Genomic DNA, 18,928 nt, shown 5'->3' with positions numbered 1-18,928 from the left:
TGCTTTTTAAAACTGCGAAACTTTCCGGCACAACACCCCGTCGCGTCGTCTTCCGCCTGGAGGAGGAGGAGGAGAAGGAGGAGCAGGAAGTCCTTAAATAATGGCAGGCACAAATCAACTCCGACATATTCCAGCCGTTTTTCCTTCTCGCGAGCGTGTATAAGACTTGGCAATCGTGTAAGTATTTGGCGAGAATTTAACTTTTCTTCTCTTTCAATTTTTTACGGAGAAGATAAAAAGAAAAACGGAATAAGAAGGTACGATACAAGGCAAGCTTTTTTCCTTTCTTAGGAATAACGTACGTTGTGTAATTCGCGGTATTGCATACACAGCACTTGGCAATATCTCGATTAATAAGTAACACATCGTAAACGTCCAACGGCAAATTGTAGAAAAATTGAAAATAAACATGGAAACTGAAAGAAGACACGTTCCTGTAGTAACGAAGGAAATGTATTATTATAATGGGGCAAGACGAGAATTTTTGTAATTTTTTCGCCAAGTAACAGCAAGATTCAATATATAAATGAAAATTATGCAAATATATGTAGATAAAAATTATAGAACGTGAAAAATATATCTCAACAAATACATCTCTATAATAATTCTATTAATTACCGAATGATGATTTATTTCTATATGAATTATTTTTTCCGATGCACCAATTAATTTTCCAGGGGTTATAATATACGTCATTAGTCGGCTACATGGTTATACTGTATAGATTCAGTTTTAAGCGGCCATCACCGCAATAGTCTTAATGCGCCATTACCAAACGAGATATGTTAAATTTGCTGATTTATACAATATGTTACACAAGTATGATGCTGAAAACAGGAATGAACCATGAATGTGAAATAATATATTATTATATATAATAGTTGTGCCCAACAATTTAAACAATTATACACGAGAGAATAGAAATCCGTCCGTATTTTATTGGCGCAGACTTGGGGATGATACGATAATTGTGGTTTAAACAATACAGATTCTCGGTTATATGATAGTCATCGATTTTTTCCTTCATTATAATTTATCGATAAATCTCCACACTTACTTTCCTCGACGAGCGATTTGACCATTTTTCCCTTATACTTCCCTCTTTCCGTCACAGACCTTGTGAGGATTTCCGGTTTTATTTAGGGTGAAAGCCGGAGTGCGAAGACAGGTTAACTTGCATATCGGAAATCGTGATTTACGGAGCAATTTCGTCAGTTCGGAATTGTCTGTTTAGCCGTCTGATGACAAATATTTCATTGCGTATTGCGATATACGTAAGATGCGAATTCAAACCGATATTATATACATATGTACAAAAAAAAAAACTGTGTCAATATTTTATATGTGAAATAAATTGTAAAGAGCCTCCGTAAGGTGTAGTAGAAATTTTAAACCATTGAATTTGCAAAAAAAAAAAAAAAAACTTTCAACCGGTCTTTTTCTCTTCAATTCGCTGCAGCACTTGGGACTCCTTCTTTTCCGTTTCCTTTCCCGCGGACAAGAGACTTCAGCGAATGAAGAGGTAAAGGCGAGAGACGTACGTTCTTTAGAAATTTCCTCCGGAGACCACGAGTCTATTTTGCAAAGTGAAAGTCTGGTCGATTCGTTGAATTTCAACTGGTTTTGGTTCGGGTTTGGCCGGGTGGTGGGTCGGGCTTGGGGGTTGCAGGGGGTTGCACGGGCGGGTCGTTGGAAATTACCCCAGTTTTATACGTGAGAAGCGTACCTACACGCACGCCTCAATTTTACGAACGTATTTAATATTTATATACGTACAATATGGTATACAGATATATGAAAGTACATACATTTATACATACAGCTGGTATATATACATATATCTATGTGGGCCTGAAAAAGTCAATTGACGTCGAGTGACGGTTAGAAGATTGCGCTAAATTTTCAATTTCATTTTCTCACCTCTGAAATTATATGCTTCTCGATTCATTTCATTGGCGTGATCGCTATTTGCTCGATCATCGTTACCACCTTGATAAGCAGTGCATGGGAAAAAAATAGTGAGAGAGAAGAATGAAAGAAAACAAACCAATGAAATGATACGAGTTTTCCGTTTTTTTTTTTTTTTCTATATATCCCATGCACCGCGTCGCAACGGACCGAATTCAAAAGTCGTAGTCCGTTAATATCCCGAACGAATAACGAACAACTATTTTACTCATTCGATTTTTTTTCCTTCTTCTACTTCTTCTTCTTTTTATCCGCGACCAAAATAGTATATTCATTTACTTTCATCAGCGTGGTAATTGATTGAATGCTAAAAACTTGGGATGTTCGGATAACCGGTTCTCTGAACGGTGTAAGAGCATGTCAATACGCGCCTGCAGATATGCAACCGGAGTAACGTATCGGAACGCAGTGTAAGAGGCAGACTGGAGAAATCGAATTGACGCTGCTTGTTCCTCGACTATTCCTGATATTGGATACAATCGTAGCACGATTGTTATTTCAACCGTTAAAATATGTATATGTCGCGAAAATTTCCTACGTAATTGTATAGTTTGTAAGTCATGCAGCGCAGATAAAATATTAAGTTCGTCATTGTATATGATACGTAATCATAAATCATGATAAAATTTTAGAAAACAAAAACAGTAATGTATTATAAACAATATAAACGATTACAAATACATTAAATTTGAGATAAGATGAGATTTGACATAAAAATGAAAAGTTATGATATTATTCACAAAAAAAAATCCCGTATATTAGACACACACATACATATATGTATATATATAATGTTTGTATATACACACATAGACATTATATATGTACATAAGACAAGAAAAAAAAAAAACCTTCACATCCCTCGAACATGCTCTGGGGCAAAATCCCCCCTCGTGTAATAAATTCTCTGATAGTTATCGTCGTTGAGAAAAACACGAGAATAGATCAGTATGGTGGTAGAATAAAATGGATATAGAAATGTAAGGAAAAATTGAGCTGAAAATACCAACGATTTTATCAAACCTTCGAGAAATGAAATTGAAAACGTAAAATTGTCGACTCCTAAATGTCGGATACGATAAATTTGTTCATATTTCATACTTTATTATATATGTAACAAAGGGGGAAGAAAACTTTCGCGACGAGGATGAAAGTATAGAGACTCGACCATTTGAACTTCGAGAGTTGAGCTTCTACACGACTAAGAATCACGATAAGATTTTATATGATTAATATTATCATTATTATTATTGTTGTTGTTTTTATTGTTGGATACCAAAAGTTAAAAGATTTATAACGTAACTTGAGAGTCCGTGAATCTAGTAATAAAATTGTAAAACAAGAAAATCATCATCAGCATTAATATATACATGACTACGATAATCTAGGTTCGTGTGAGGAAACAAATTAGTCAAGATCAGGCATGAATCTCTCTATGCATGTATAATGTAAGTATACGCTGCAAGATATTATATTGAATTATATTATGTATGTGGAGTGCTGGACACGGTGGAGAATGGCAATATAGTTACGATTTCAGTTTTTTGTACAATACATGATTAATAATCTGCTTCAAAAGTCCTGCTTATTGTAAACTGCCTGGGTAAGTAACACAATAGGATTTACATAAACAGTCGTTGCAGCTTGGAGTGTAGGAAAAATTTACCTAGGATGATTCTCGTATGCAAGAATAAGAATCAGAATTTTCAAATGGAAGAAAAATTATAGAAAAACTTGAAGAAGGCAGTTAAATATCGATACATACAGAAATATATAATGTATATACGGTAAAGAGTATATACTATATACGTATGTGAGAATATGAAAATGGTGTATGCAATAATGTGCAACGACGATCTGTGGCAGGTACGTTATATTATATACATATATATATATATATATATAAAATATATATGTATATCGGCAAGGACTGCAGTATGTATATAGAGATTTTAATCCTGCATATATAGGTGGTAATATATGTGATATCGTATAACGAAGATGTTACACTTGTATGCAAGATGTATATAAATAACATACAATAATAACTGCGGAGCAAAATTAGAATGATCAGCATAATACGAGAGAATAATTAGAGAAGAAAAGAAGAGAGAGAAGTAAAAAAAAAAAAAAAAAAAAAATTGTGAAAATTAGACAAAAGTGGTTTTGGCATTACCGTTCAGGTCCGGGACAGTCGGGTACAATGATTGAGGCTTTGTACTGTAGTTCATTCATTGGTAGAGTTGGTGGTTGGTGGTGGTGGTGGTTGGTAGTTTCAGTAGTAGAGCATTGGTGGTGGTGGTGGTGGTGGTGGTGGTTGTTGTTGTTGTTGTTCATTGGTCGAATCGCAGATCGAGTTTGGTCGGGTCCATCGTTCCGGGCAGGGCACACGGCACAGGGCAGGGCAACCAGGGCAACCAGGGCAACCAGGGCAACCAGGGCAACCGAGGGGGCAACGGCCAGGGTCAGGGCGGGACCAGGGCACAAATGATCAACCAAGTTAGACTTCGTCTACACCCTCTCACAATCTCGTTTAGCTTTAACCTAACCTCTATCTATGAAATATCCTATACCTACCTACGTAAGTCCCCGAGGAAATTTACTGATTTCCAATCGTCCTAAATACTACCCCTAAAAACCCACGGTGTCCACATGCACATGGGTCTTGTTTAGAATGTCGAAGCAGTCGCTAATAAATCTTTCTTACTACGTATAATCTAATGATAAGTTCGTTATCGTGACGTTGTGCTGACATGGGCAGAGGGTTTCCATTCCATTTCATTTCATTTCATTTCATTTCATTTCATTTCATTATTCGTATGAAACATGGTCGTTCATACTTCGTACTGTTCAACGATAGGTGATGACGAATAAAGATGGGTGGAATTAGAACTTGAAGAGACCCAGAATCTCATTATGGAAGGTACAGATTAACGTGGCGACTTATTGTTAGTAATATTTTGCCATTTTTCTCTTTCTCTCTCTCTCTCTCTCTCTCTCTCTCTCTCATTCTCGCTGTGATGGGTCATCTTTTACTGGGTTTGGTGATTTGCAACTACGTTGTTAAAATTTACGAAAGTAAAATAAAAAATATTTGAATAAAGTGTCCCCAGAACATGATATACGAGAATTTGTCAAAGCATATGAACGTTCCTTTCGCGTTTCTTTCTCTTTCAATAATATTGAAAGTGTGTAATAACTGTTTTGCAAACAGACAAGTTAGTACGTGTTATATCAATGGAAACCCAGATTTCGATCGATTTATCTGTCGACTATCAAACTATGATCAATAGATGATGCGGGATTTATGAAATATATCTATCAACCGAGTTGCGTTTTGTAAATTGTAAATGCATGTTACGAACGCATGTTACATGTATGATGTAGGTATCACTCGCAAGTTCCAAGTCGTTCACAGCACTTAAATAAATACATGCTTCACTTTCACTTCTACGTTCCGAAATTGATACTATACGAAAGCCTTACAGTTTTCCCAATTATTAATCATGTAAGCATTCCTGTTAAGCAGCGATGTAATTCAATAAGATGCCACGTTTATCGACGGAGACGTCTTTCGGACCCTGCGGTGCAGAAAGCACCGTGTTCAAGACATCTGTCAATAGATGAGATTTCCCATGGGTACGAAAAGCGTTGAATTGCTTCATGACGGAGGGAGCAGGTGTTTCAGTCAGTTAAGCAAGGTAAAACGGGGTTTAAAATTTAATATACGTAATACGTGAAACAAGTTGCAGCAGGTATTACTCAACCACCTATAAAATACCCTGAATAGCAGAACTGTATAATCGGATCCCTCATTCACCGACGGAAGTTAAATAAGCGAGGCAAATAAATTTAAAGCGACGACATCATACACGTTTCAGATAGATGTATCCGTCTGGATATCATAACGTTTAATGTGATTCAAAAGCTGATAGATGTACCTATAAATGCAATCATTTTCATAGCGATGATATCACTGGGGCACGTGACTCCTCAACCATCAATGGTTTCTTTTATACCGCCAACTTAACTTATTGAGTATCATTTACAATGAAAATATACAAAGAGAATTGTATAATAAATATTCCCAACAAAATATTTAGTAGTGGAAATTCATCGATCATACAAAGGGAGCTCCGATGAATTCTATAGCGATGATAAAGTTGGAGGTTAAACAATAATATAACTAATATAAATTTGCCCATTGATTTTTTCTCACCAATTTATCAAACAAAAGCATTTTATTATCTGCATAACGAAGGGGTGATATATATATTTAAAAGATCGAGCGCTGACACTCAGGCATTGATCGTGCCTTCTTGATAACTGGACTGAATCAGTTTTCGTTTGTGACATCGTTGCGTAACTTGGATTATTAATTACAGATAAATACATGCGATTTTGCGGTGTTTTGGAAACATTTTTTCACGCGTTAGAAACGGGGAAAAATTTACAGACACGCCGAACTAAATCCCATATAAATTCGAAACTGAAAACGAATCGAATACGCGATGACGAGTATAAAAGAAACCCGTAGATCTATAAATTATATCGAAGGGATGAAAATTAAATGAATAATAAATAAACCAATACGTATGTGAAAATAATAAGGTATAAATAATAATATAATGATAATAATGATAATCAGTAGTAATAATAACCAACTTAATCGATATTAAGTTCTAATTGCTACATACTTGTTAGTTTCTAATTTTTTTTTAAAGAAATTGTAAATGCCATTAGTTGTATACAATATAGGGCTATGGCAACTTTTATCGCCTCGACTTGCATAGTACGTTCTATATAGATATACAAACGACGTATGAAAATACATAAGAAAAATCAATGATAAATTGTATGACGCGTTGATGTACGAGCGAGAAAAAGATTAAAAATTGTCCGTACTCACTGAGGTCAAAACGATAAATGGTGGCCAGAGAACAGAGACGAAAAAAAAAATCCATGAAGGAAAAAAAACGAGCTTGGGCATAGAAGAGAAGAATAGCACGGATTCGACTGTAGGTACATCCGCGATACATTTCGTGTCGTGAAAAACGAAATGACCGTATAAAAACGTGGAAACGATACTCCCGTAACAAAAGGAAAATGGGATATAAGAGGGAAAAAAAAAAAAAAAAAAAAAAAAAAAAAAAAAAAAAAAAAAAAAAAAAAACTTACATAGTAGAGAGGCTGGATCATTACACGGTACGACGATAAAAAAAAAATAACGACAGTAGTAGGTATTCGTAGACACGTGTCTGACAACTTTTCTAGTATGCCCATGGAAAGAATATCAGGTATGTGTGTATATAATATATATGCCTTATAGGATAGGATAAAATATATGACCTTTATTACTCAATTCTTACGTATATTATTGGAAACTGACCTGGCTTCTAAGTTTTGTGATGTTCTGACCGCCCTTGCCGATTATGGAACCAGCAACCTGTAACAAAAATGATTTCAAAATGGTTACGATTTTTTCCCAAACTGTGCATAAACGGATAAACGACCAGCCAGCGAAAATATCAAGGGAAGTGAAATCATCTTGATAATTATGTTGTTATTATTAATAATAATGATAATGATAATAATAATGATAATAATGACGATAATAATACCTAATTAATAACTTTTTATAAATTCGCAGAAATTTTCATTTTTATTATTTTCATTCACTTTTCATTTGTGTGTTTTCTTTCGATCAAGTTTCATAATTTTTGGCATCTCCCCAACAAACTTTGTCTTCTTTTCCATAATTTCCCTACTACAGTCGAACCTGAATGGGTGGGTATAAAATTACTACTCGGTATTTCCATCTTATAAACAATGAGAGTAAAAATCATTTATCGCAAGTTTTCTCCAAGTGGATTTTTATGCGATTTTCATCAGCCAAAAAATGAAAGTCCGTTGGTATCATTATTGTTATTATATATATATATGTATATATATATGTATATTTATATATATAATATCCTTTAAAATTTTCCTGACTCAATTGACTAAACATCCCAAGACTTTGAAGTCGCGCCCAAAAATCTTTCACTACGACAAGTGGTCACTCATGTTTTTCATACTGTAATAATGCTATAAGAAATTATTTCTTTGATTAATAATTCCATTCTTTGTAGACTGTATATCACACTGTTGCAAAAGTTTAAAAATTCCGTCAAGATAAAAGTGAAGCGTCTCATTAACCTCGAGGCAAGCGTTCATCTTACCGAACCAAGCGTTAGTACCCATTATACGTAGTACAAGGAAAAAACTAATTTCGCTAATAATGCAGTTTATGCATGTTTAAAACTGAGTCTCTCTTCTCTGCTGCACGCATTTTGCAGTTCTCCCCGGCCAAAACGCACTTCTCGACATTCTCAAGCTCAACGTGTCATAATCGTCTGCTAGCTAATTTCGAAGGTTGCTGTCATATAGGTATAATATAATCGTAGAATTACTCTTAGTCCGCAGAAACATCTTACAATACACCTCATACCTATTCTCGTCGTCTCGTGTTTGCCAGAGATATTATATTATACCTGTACGCAGCCTCATTACGAACGATATCAATTACAACGCGCCATGTGTGCACACATTATACTTTGTACGGCGCGGTTCGGAATATTGTTACACCAGGCATTCTTTTGTCGCGCCAGAACAACAAGAGAATTACATATATATTATACCGTGTCTAATTATGCAAATTATTAAATTTTACACTATTCTTATGCAATAATTGTATACGTGAATAGAATAAGATTTCCCATGCTTAACAGCTGTGTTGATAAAAGCTTGCGCATCATGGTAAAAAAAAAAAATCATCAAGTATCTTATAGGAGATATTAATCGTTTAAAAAAAGGAAAGCAACAGAAATTAATCGAACAACTCTATAATTGATCTTTTGCATTTGTATATAATATATGTACAGAGACAACAAAAAGAAAAATTGAGAGCTAATTAGTCAAAGAGATTATCGAAAATTTGCTTTGAATTAATCCAAACGAGAAACCTCGAGTCCTCCTACATAATAAATAATAATTTTTTTTTTTTTTTTTTCAACTAATTACACAAACATATACATATGTTATATATATAAACGCAATTATTCCGTATTCTTTGCAGGGAAAAAATTTATAAGGGTGATCCCCTAGTAGATTTCGACGTTGACGTATACGTATACCTCCAAATAACAAAGTCAGTGTATCTCGAACGCAAGAATTTCTGTATTCTTTGTATTTTTTGTACTCCGTGTATGCAAATTCGTAGACTCACCGTACCGCCATAGAAACGGATACTTTATGTAGAGAAGCACGCATGGAAAAACGCGTTACAGACATGCTCGCGTTGCACATATAAACTATCGTGCGTCCAGCAGCCAATAAGATGAAGTAAAGTTTCAATATGGCAAAAGGGAATTAGTTCGCGTTGGATTGTAACACCATAAAATCTATAAGGAACAGGCGCAACAGCAACAGCAACAGCAACAGCAGCAGATTGCACAATCCAAGACACTGCCGCAGCCTTTTCTCATAAGCATACATGACGTGGGTATATAACCTCAGTCTCGAAAGCGCGAACTGCGTACAGAATAAGTAAGTCATTGCGTGCCACATCACTCGGAATTCACGTAGGTACCTATAATATGTATAATAGGAATAGGAATAGCCCATTTAAGATCCATGCAGCAACAGCAGCAGCAGCCGCAGCCTTTCGCGGCGCGTGCAATCGAGCAATGGCGAGATTATTTTTATGAAACCGATTATTGACGATCAGAATAGTGTACTTGTGTACGAAACATTGAATACCTTGATGAATATGCATCGGCATATAAGCGAGTCGACGACTTTCGCGATTCTCTACACGTCATGCTATACCTGCAATCTCATTTTGCTGTATAAAATAGTTGCTGTCTAGCAACTCGTTGAAAAATAAATTATATGAAATGAGTGGATTTTTTTTTTTTTTTTTTTTTTTTTTAAACATAAAAACAGATGATTTTCAATTAATCGTTATATTCGTTATTAAATTTTTAACCTGAATAATTGAAGATCGTTGAATTATTGGAAAGGAAGAACATTAACAAGAGAGAATCAAAGAGATTGCGTTACCATTCCCGTCGACTTATATTTCTCAATTAAATTACCAGGAACAGACAGAATTTGCTGGCAAGTTTTAAATTCAGTAGATAAAGAAGAAAGAGCGTTATTCATGGTTTGATTAATCGAATACACCGGTAAAATCGCATGATGTTTAAATTCGTGTTATAACGCAACATATGAAAACCGTGCTGTAATAATCTGACTACGTCGGCGAACAATTATCCGCAGTAATTAAATATAATAAATTATTCAATATTTTTATATTATACAGCTTAGACTGAATTAGTACAAACGCCTGGTTACAGGCCAGTAATAATCCAATATTGAATAAAACGAAATGGGAAAAATCGAATGAAACGCTTATTAAATAGTGTAGAAATCTATGTTTTTAAAAGCTATGTATAACTGTAACTAAATGAAAAAAAAAGCAGGAAATCGAAACCATATAAAAAGTTAAGACGCGTATAGAAATTAATGAGCAATTCAAAATTCACAACGACCAATATATCTCGTAATCTACCTATAATAAAATTAAAATTCCTCGCAATCGACGAGATAATTGATATTGCCTTCTATATAATTAACTACAAATGCGTAATTGAAGTTTCTTTCGAGCGTGATCGATAGAATACCGTTTCGTTTCGTTTATTTTAATACCCTTTCATTCCGTTTCAGAAGAACATAGAAATTTTTCACTATGATATTGAATAAAATTTGCGCAATAAAGAATATCCAGCCGATTGCATGCAGAGCGTAGAGAAATATATATATATATATATATATATATATATACATAAAATATAGATGCCAATTAAGCTTCGTGCCGGCGTTTCTTGAATTCTGCACCATTAATTGCAACGTAACATTAAATCCAGGTTAGCGTTTTGCAATTGAAGAACCGGGTTGCGGGAGAAGGTATCGGTCCATATATAATGCAGACAGACCTTGTCTCGGAAAATACCAACTGCCTAGTGTTTCTCCATATATATACATATACTGTGGCTAGGATGTTTGGAAACATACAAAACGTCATGTCAACTCAACATCTTCTCGCTCCAAAAACTTTCGAAATTCCGAGTAAATATAGGGCATTCCATGCCAACCCTCATCATCACCGATTTGACTTGAATTTTAATATACTATTTCGGGGGTCAAAAAAAAGTAACCCCCGAATTGTTTCAATTTTTTTTTGTTTTTTGTTTTTTGTTTTACCACTCGTTCAAAAGTTGTCTTTTATTTTCATACCAATTTATGTGTCAAAATTCATTAGTCGTACGAAAAAATCATTGATACAAAAAAAAAAAAAAAAAAAATAGAGAATATCTTTTGCGAAAAAGTAAAACTACACAGGGGTAGGTATTGTAACAGAAGGATTTGAATGGGTGGAAAATTGACGTCTCGCAGCTGGAAGCTGCTGCAGCAGGTTTCCGCGTTTATTTAGCTTTCCGCAATATATGTATATGTATATATGTATATATGTATGTATGTATGTACCTTATACCTACAGCATATCGCGGATTGTTCAGTTGTTTGAAACTGCAGTGCAGTACGGCGGTATAATTGCGCGTCGAATCGCAGCGGTTATGGGGAGAACCGCAGCACCGGCATGGTCGGCATGAGGGAGCACAGTAGGAACGTGATTACGAGGTGTAATTTGCCAGACCGCTTTGGAGTAGGAAGACCGCTTGCTTGCTTGCTTGCTTGCTTGCTTGCTTGCTTGCTTGCTTGCTTCCCACTGCAGACTGCATTTCAAAGGGACGACGCGCGACGCCCGCAATCTTTCAAACCGGATAAAATGCTCCTTAAAATAAAACTAAACGGTAACTAATTACCCAGATTCATTTTTTTTTTTCTCTTTTTTTTTTCTTCTTTTCTTGCTTCCTCGTAGACTTAATAAGTCACGTAACTATTAGTGAGAAAAATCTCGCACCTCGTGAAAATGTCTTCGATTACGTAACCTGGTATAGAATGCATGAACGCGTCACATTACATGCTAAGGAATTCCGAGTGTTTTATTCATTATTAATCCCTCCACCTGAATTTCACCATTTTTCACCACTACCGTCAAATCATCTTAACCTCGATCTTAATATTCGATTGAAGGAATAAACACGCAAGAAAGAACAATTATTAAATCGGATATAAAAGAAAAAAAAAAGAGAAAACCATAATACATACCAAAAATGGAAGGTCAAATTAAAAAATTGAACATTTTCCCTCTGCACTTTCAAAAACATTGAAATCACTATGATTGGCGTAAATAAATAAATACTAACAGAGGAAAAATCTTGGAGGGGAAAAAAGAAAACAAAAAATACTGTCTCAAATAATTGACGAAAGATCTAATCGAAAACCATTACTCGTGAGATATTGAAAAAATTCAAGAGAGACAACAGCTACGTAATATTTGATACAAAATTACCCGACATTTTCCATCAGGTTTTCCAGCCGAGTGGCCACCCTTTTTCAATGCCTGCCATACGCGGCCAATATAATATACAGTTATTTCTGTGCATGAGCAGGATATATAATAATAATAATAACAACAACAACAATAATTATAATAATAATCTAACGGGGGTCTTCAGGAGTGAAACAATAACCGGAAGTGCTGGAGCACCGGAGCACGCGTCCGGCTTGTGCCACGGCGTTCCACGCCGTTCAGTTTCCTACTCAAGATTCAAATCACAACTTCCTTATACCTACCTGGCTAAAATTCCGTTCGGTAGCAAAACCCGCGCAGCTTACGCCACCGGAATGAAGGAACGAAGCCTGCAGCACGTAGCTTCCGTGCAGTCAGCTTTTTCCTCCTTGCCTGGCCTCGCTCTAATACTGTCTAAACTTTACGCACGCACAGTCATCGAAATTTGCATCTATCACTAAAGTGAAGACTCCGATTCGAAGTGAATTTAAGCGAGTTGAATTTTAAATTCATACTACGAAGGCAAAGGCCTGACAACGCCTCGAGGTGAATCCTCCTCCTTCGCGTTCCACATTATCGAGGAAGAATTGATACTAGACAAAAATTACCAAAGTCCAAGTTTCACTGCCGCATAGTTGATATTATGATTGATTCATTTATTTTTTTTTTTTTTTTTTATGCACCTAAAACTTCCCGACATCACGAAGTTTCAAACTTTTTCTCTTTTACCACGTCAAGGAACAAAAAAAGTTAAACCTTTGAAAAGGCCGGCATTCCTCCCTTGAAATTAGACATTTTTTAGCGATATGATTTATGTACACAAATAGTCAACAACACGTACGTTGGAGTTTCCGAGTTACCTGCTGGCTCGAAAAGGTTGAGAGAAAAGAGAAGGACGCTTGTCGTCGAGAAGCAGCACGATAATGGACGGACATGGAAGCCGTAGAGCAAGGTAACAATTATAATGCACATTAGACGCACCTTGCTGGGTATCAGAAGACGGAGTTCGTCGTCGCCTTGACGGTATCGTTTATGGGGGCTGGTTGGACCGCCTCCACCGCCTCCGCCGCCCCCGCCGCCTGTCATGGCTCCGCCGTCAGCCTCGCGTTTCATTATTCCTGAAACAGCAATAAGAAAAAGTTAAATTTTAGTTTTAAACTCGAGTTGTTCTCTCATATCAATGAATCCTAAGTATTCAATGAAACGTCACACCTATATAAACTATTTAGAAACACACGACAGATCCAAATGTACCTTATCGTTAGTTTTAAAAATAATTATAATCTGTCACGAAAAGTTGAGAAAATAATAAGCATATCGTTGAAATCTCTATAGTTACATGGTTAGAAAAAAAAATTTGCCAGCAGTTACAGCAAATTTTTTTGTGTTGATTCGATCATTTTTTAATGTACTACTAATAAGGAGAGAAGGTAAAAAAAAAAAAAAAAAGTACAAGGTACAAATTAAATGTTAAAATTACAATAATTTGTGTTATATTTACTATATAACAAAAATGTAACAAATTTATAACTGAAACCTAAAATGTGAACAAAGTAGCTGGGACATTATGTTTAGTAATAATTTTCCAACAGCGTATAAGCAGCTTCTCGATTTACGAAAGCTTCAGAGAGCCCCGTTGCAGGAAGTTAAGGAGAATCGATATAACGTGAATTGATACTCCGACCAAAGGAGGGTGGCATTCTCTCCGCAAATGTACATATATGTATTTCGACAAAAACGGTAGTCAGATAAAAACCATAAGTGCGGATACTCGAGCGATAGTTTTTTTTTTTTTTTTCCTCTTTTTTTGCTGAAATAAAATGATTTACTGCATGGATTGGGGTTTCGGTGTTACACACAATCTACAACGCGAAAGAAGGGAAGTGGATGGGGGGGGAAGGGGGGGGGGGGTGATGAAGAGGTTTTGAAGATATTCGGCCGAAGCATGTACCTATTATTAATAAAGGTATACCGCACCTCTAAGCACAGAGGGATTTTTCCATGTTCCCTGTGAACTTAGCTTCTGATATGGCGAAAGAGATGTATTCAACTGGGTGCCGGAGCACTTCAGACGTGCCCGCCACGACACTCGACTCGACTCGACTCGACTTGACTTGACTTTACTTCAGAATTCACCCCCGACATTGCGACGGTAGCAGAAGCAGAAGCAGAAGCAGAACAGCGGACAGCATGAGAGAACAAGAGGGTGGCCAGGTTGAGAGAGTCACGCGGTCGAATTAAAGTGGTAAGTCACAGTAGCCGCATGCACCAATTATCCGTCTATCACCGCGATGTGAGAAATGATCGAGGAAATTATGGTGTCGATATTGAGCTACAATGGGAAAGAATTTTTTTCAACGTCTGTAAATATACCTATAGTGTGTGTGTGTGTGTGTTTGTTTGTGTTAAATCTACACCAAATTGTACAGTCTATACAGAAGTTAAGACCAGATTTTTTTTTTTTTCTCACAGCCTGCAGTCGCTCTAACGCGATGCGATTATTCTAATATGTGTACTACGGTGTTTCAGGGAAAAAAAAAAAAAAAAAAAAAAATGATTTTCAATCTTTCACCGTATCACAACTTGAAAAGTTTTTTTCAGAATATCAACTGAAGACTTGATGTTACAAGTGCGGTTCTTTGTGACATAAAAATTGATATTACGATTATTGTGAGCAATGAAAAAAAAAATTTCACTCGCAATACTCCATAGATTATCAAAAAAAAAAAAAGTGTACAAAAGTGAAAAATCAACTGAGCGCGATCTTCCACGTAACTAAGAACGCTCATATTTTGACAGAAACTTTCTTTTACCCTGAACAAAAACTTTTCAAGGAATACCATGACGGAAAATCGGAAATTCTTTTTTTTTTCTAAAACCCCCTAATGTATTATATACCGAACCTCCAACTGCCTTGCGAATATTGGCAACGATTCAAGAAGCGCATCTGGTAGACGTTTCGATTGTTTTTCAACGCAAAACTGAAGCTATTCACGATTCTCTGGTGATATTTTTCCGAGACTACGCGCATTATATCCGTGTAGGTATGTATATGGACTCAATTCCGTTATAGAATCTGGGTCAAGTAGGTAGCGTTAAACATCGATTTGAAAACTTGCAGCGATTTATCCTCGGTGTATCATCTTTAGCTAGAATCGCTACTATTCTCGCAGAATTCACAACGAGATTTCATCTCGCGCGGTAGATTCGATGCTGCACACTCAAACTTTTCCCTTAAATTCTCAAAGCCAAGTTCAAGCTTTGGTTCCAAAGTGAAGTGCAGCTGTTCACTTCATTCGTGTGATTCTGTTTTCACCTCGGAAATTCTGGCACTTTTCGAATATCTTTACAACAAATTCACCGTAGGCTAATTTTATTCCAATAATAAACTGTATTTAGCGCAATTTACTGATCGTATTCGTGAGACATAATTAAATTCGTTGCAATTCATAAAGCTACAATTATTGAATCAAGATGAACTTCCTTCCTTTCTCACCCCAATTTTCTTTCTAGAGACAAAATTTCGTATTAAACTATTCAATAACGGAATAATCGTTATAAACTGCGAGTGTGTAACCTACGTATCGCTAATCCAAGTCTGCAACACCTCGGCTACTATACCTAAAGAGATTATAAACTGTGCCGGTATATACAGTGAGATTATAATCGAAACCATGATTCTCAGACACGTACCTCAACGAAAGGAGATCGTAGATAGAGAAGAATGTTGAAAAATGAGGAACAAGAAGAGAGAAAAATGAGACCAGCTTCCTCCGACCGGGACGTAAACACCGAGGTGAAATTTCTCGGTGAGAAATTCCCCCAGGAAAAGAAAATAAGAGAAGAGAAGCGAAGAGAAGAGAGAAGAGATGAGCTAACTATCGAGCAAAACTGGGTCATTCGACACAACGTGATACCGACGACTGCGTCGAGATGAAGATGAGGAAAAGAGTGGGTAGGTACAGTGGCGAAAAAAAAGAAGAAGGAATGAGGAAAGGAGAGACAGAGAGAGAAAAAAGAGAACAAAATTCTACTAGAATGATTAGTTTTAATTGGCAAGCAACGGTCGGAGGACTAGAGATGAGGAGACAATCTGTATAATAGCGTGGAAGAGTGATAGAGGACGACGACGAATACCGGGATGGAGGTCAATATTGCGAATGGCCTATACATCGAAATTTCAAACAGTTGAAAATGAAATAAGGAATAATGAATTGTTCTGAACCTTGAGTCACTGGTTAGTAGTCATTCCAATCGGTGACACTTTCAAAAATCAAGATCAAGAAGCTTCCAAGTTTTTACCAGCACCCAAATAACGTGACGATGGAATCGAGAATTCTGGTCGAGAAAATGTCTCTCATTCGGAACTCGGTTAAACTCGTTCTTAAAATTTATTTTCATCAAGAGTCACTCGGCGCGTTTCACTCAAGTTTCGAAGACGTTCTAACGGATTTGAAATTTAATTGAGAGGAACCTGCGCTCTCTTACTCCGTCTTTAATTCTAGGAGTTAAGCTTCCGGTGATCGGCAATCGATCAAGTCGATCAACCCTTGTTGCCTCTGTACACTCCAAATCCAAATTATAAATGAGTGGGACTTTCTTAGCGACCAACACAACTCACAAGTACATAGATACTAACGAATTTGCAAGCACTTGAACTGTCTTTATAAAAAAACGCGTTCAATAACTATGAAGAAAATAAAAAAGAAAAAAAAACATCGCTCTCCTCTTGTATACTTATATATATATATAATATACGGGAAAACGAAATTTCATTCGAAAATGGTTATAAATTATGGCTTCTATGACAAAAAAAAAAAAAAAAGAAAAAAAACAAGATAAGGTTTATACGATATGTGCACGGTTCGAACGATTTACGGGTAAAAATTTTTCCACTACCCGGTGAACGTATACAATATAACATGTCCATGATTCGCATACTACAATACATATACAGCAATGGTCATAATGGATTCCAGCGTTATGGGACACGCGAGTTGAAAAGCAAAGGTAGGATCAATACCTTCGGAGTGACGATAGAGGCAAGTGCTGCGTTTTGTGTATTTTTTGAACACGCGTTCGCCTACGTCGCGTCGTCCTATGCATGTCAAATATCTACGCATATACGACATACATACGTAGATTATATATATATATATATAATATATATATAATATATATATATATATACACACACACACACGAGTATATACTTGTAAATAGCTTGGTAGTCAGAATCCAAAAAGCTTTCGTGCATACGTATAATACGTATATATATATACAAAAACACACACGTGTATATAGATATACGCATATTACCTACAGTGAGCTATTATCTGCTCACGCAGCCATTACTGCCATGCGACATAAATAATTCACTTTGCGTATTAGGAGTAGTCATCCTATATAGGTATATATATGTATATATGTATACTTAACGTACCATCCATGGTATATATGGTACGAGAGGGGTTATTATTCTAGTTCTAACGGTGACGAGAAACACCATATAATATTAACATACCAATGTGGAGGAAAAATCGTTTCGAATTGTAGAGATAGTACCGAGGATAGTACCTACAGCAAAAGTTAGTCGGTACTCTGCGTTTTTCTTCTTTCTTCAAATTCTCGTATTTAACAAATCGCTTTTAATACGAATACTTACGGCGTCGTCCGCGGATGTACCATAGCTTTTAAAAGAAAATAAATTTACACTATTGAAATGTTCGATGGGACCGTATACTCTGCGGTTACAGGATATTCGTTCAATCGCGTCGCGTAATTCTCACGCCGGATTGTTTTGTTTACCCATGAAGTATCAGGAGGGTGCTTAATGTTATTCGCGGTTTAATTTAAACCCCCTAATGAATTTCCTCCCGACACGCGCGCGTGGTCAGAATTTATCCACCCCGCACCTCGTGCCGCTGTTTTGTCGCTTAATGCATGCCCAAACGGTTTCCAATACCTATAAATTTCATCATCCTATAAAGGGGATCTTCCTTATCAGATTGCATGCGATATCCTAGTCTGTCATGAAATATGCTTGGATATTTTTAACGTTGCACAGACGTTGTAGGATTATTCAAATTCCGATCGTTACCAAGACTTTGCGTCAATAATAATCGTAAGAAGCCGAACATGTCAAGGATCTGTAAACTAGCCTGAATGGAATGGAATCTGCATCATCGACGTTTTAAGATGAAATTCAATCACCGTGAATTTAAACTAATCTAACTAGTCTACGATGATATATTTGTTGAAACGAATAGAGATTGGATTTTACATAAAGTTTTAACAGAGCAGATTTACACAACAATCGATTAGCGATTAAAAGATATAAAAATATCGGTAAACGATCGGAAATTTTCATGATTGGAAAACTTTACTGGGATAAAAAGTGAGTGATAAAGAAGAGGAAAAAGAAAAAAAAAAAAAAAAAAAAAA

The 18,928-nt window shown here is 36.1% G+C and overlaps 1 protein-coding gene across 4 annotated transcripts in view; it reads right to left on the bottom strand.

The window, feature by feature from the left end:
- Positions 1–18,928, bottom strand: part of LOC124416397 (heterogeneous nuclear ribonucleoprotein K homolog) — a 101,151-nt gene that overhangs the window by 36,751 nt on the left and 45,472 nt on the right. For all 4 annotated transcript variants that reach the window (XM_046897415.1, XM_046897416.1, XM_046897419.1 and 1 more), the window contains 3 exons: positions 13,466–13,602; positions 7,358–7,414; positions 4,145–4,188 (listed from right to left, as the gene is read on the bottom strand). In XM_046897415.1, coding sequence (XP_046753371.1) covers positions 4,145–4,188; positions 7,358–7,414; positions 13,466–13,597 — 233 coding nt within the window. In that variant the 5' untranslated portion in view covers positions 13,598–13,602. The remainder of the gene's footprint in view (positions 1–4,144; positions 4,189–7,357; positions 7,415–13,465; positions 13,603–18,928) is intronic.

Source organism: Diprion similis, chromosome 2 (assembly GCF_021155765.1).
Source record: "Diprion similis isolate iyDipSimi1 chromosome 2, iyDipSimi1.1, whole genome shotgun sequence".
Classification (NCBI taxonomy): Eukaryota; Metazoa; Arthropoda; class Insecta; order Hymenoptera; family Diprionidae; genus Diprion; species Diprion similis.
Note: the sequence above shows the minus strand (reverse complement) of the source record. Positions and strands in the feature narration are given on the sequence as shown.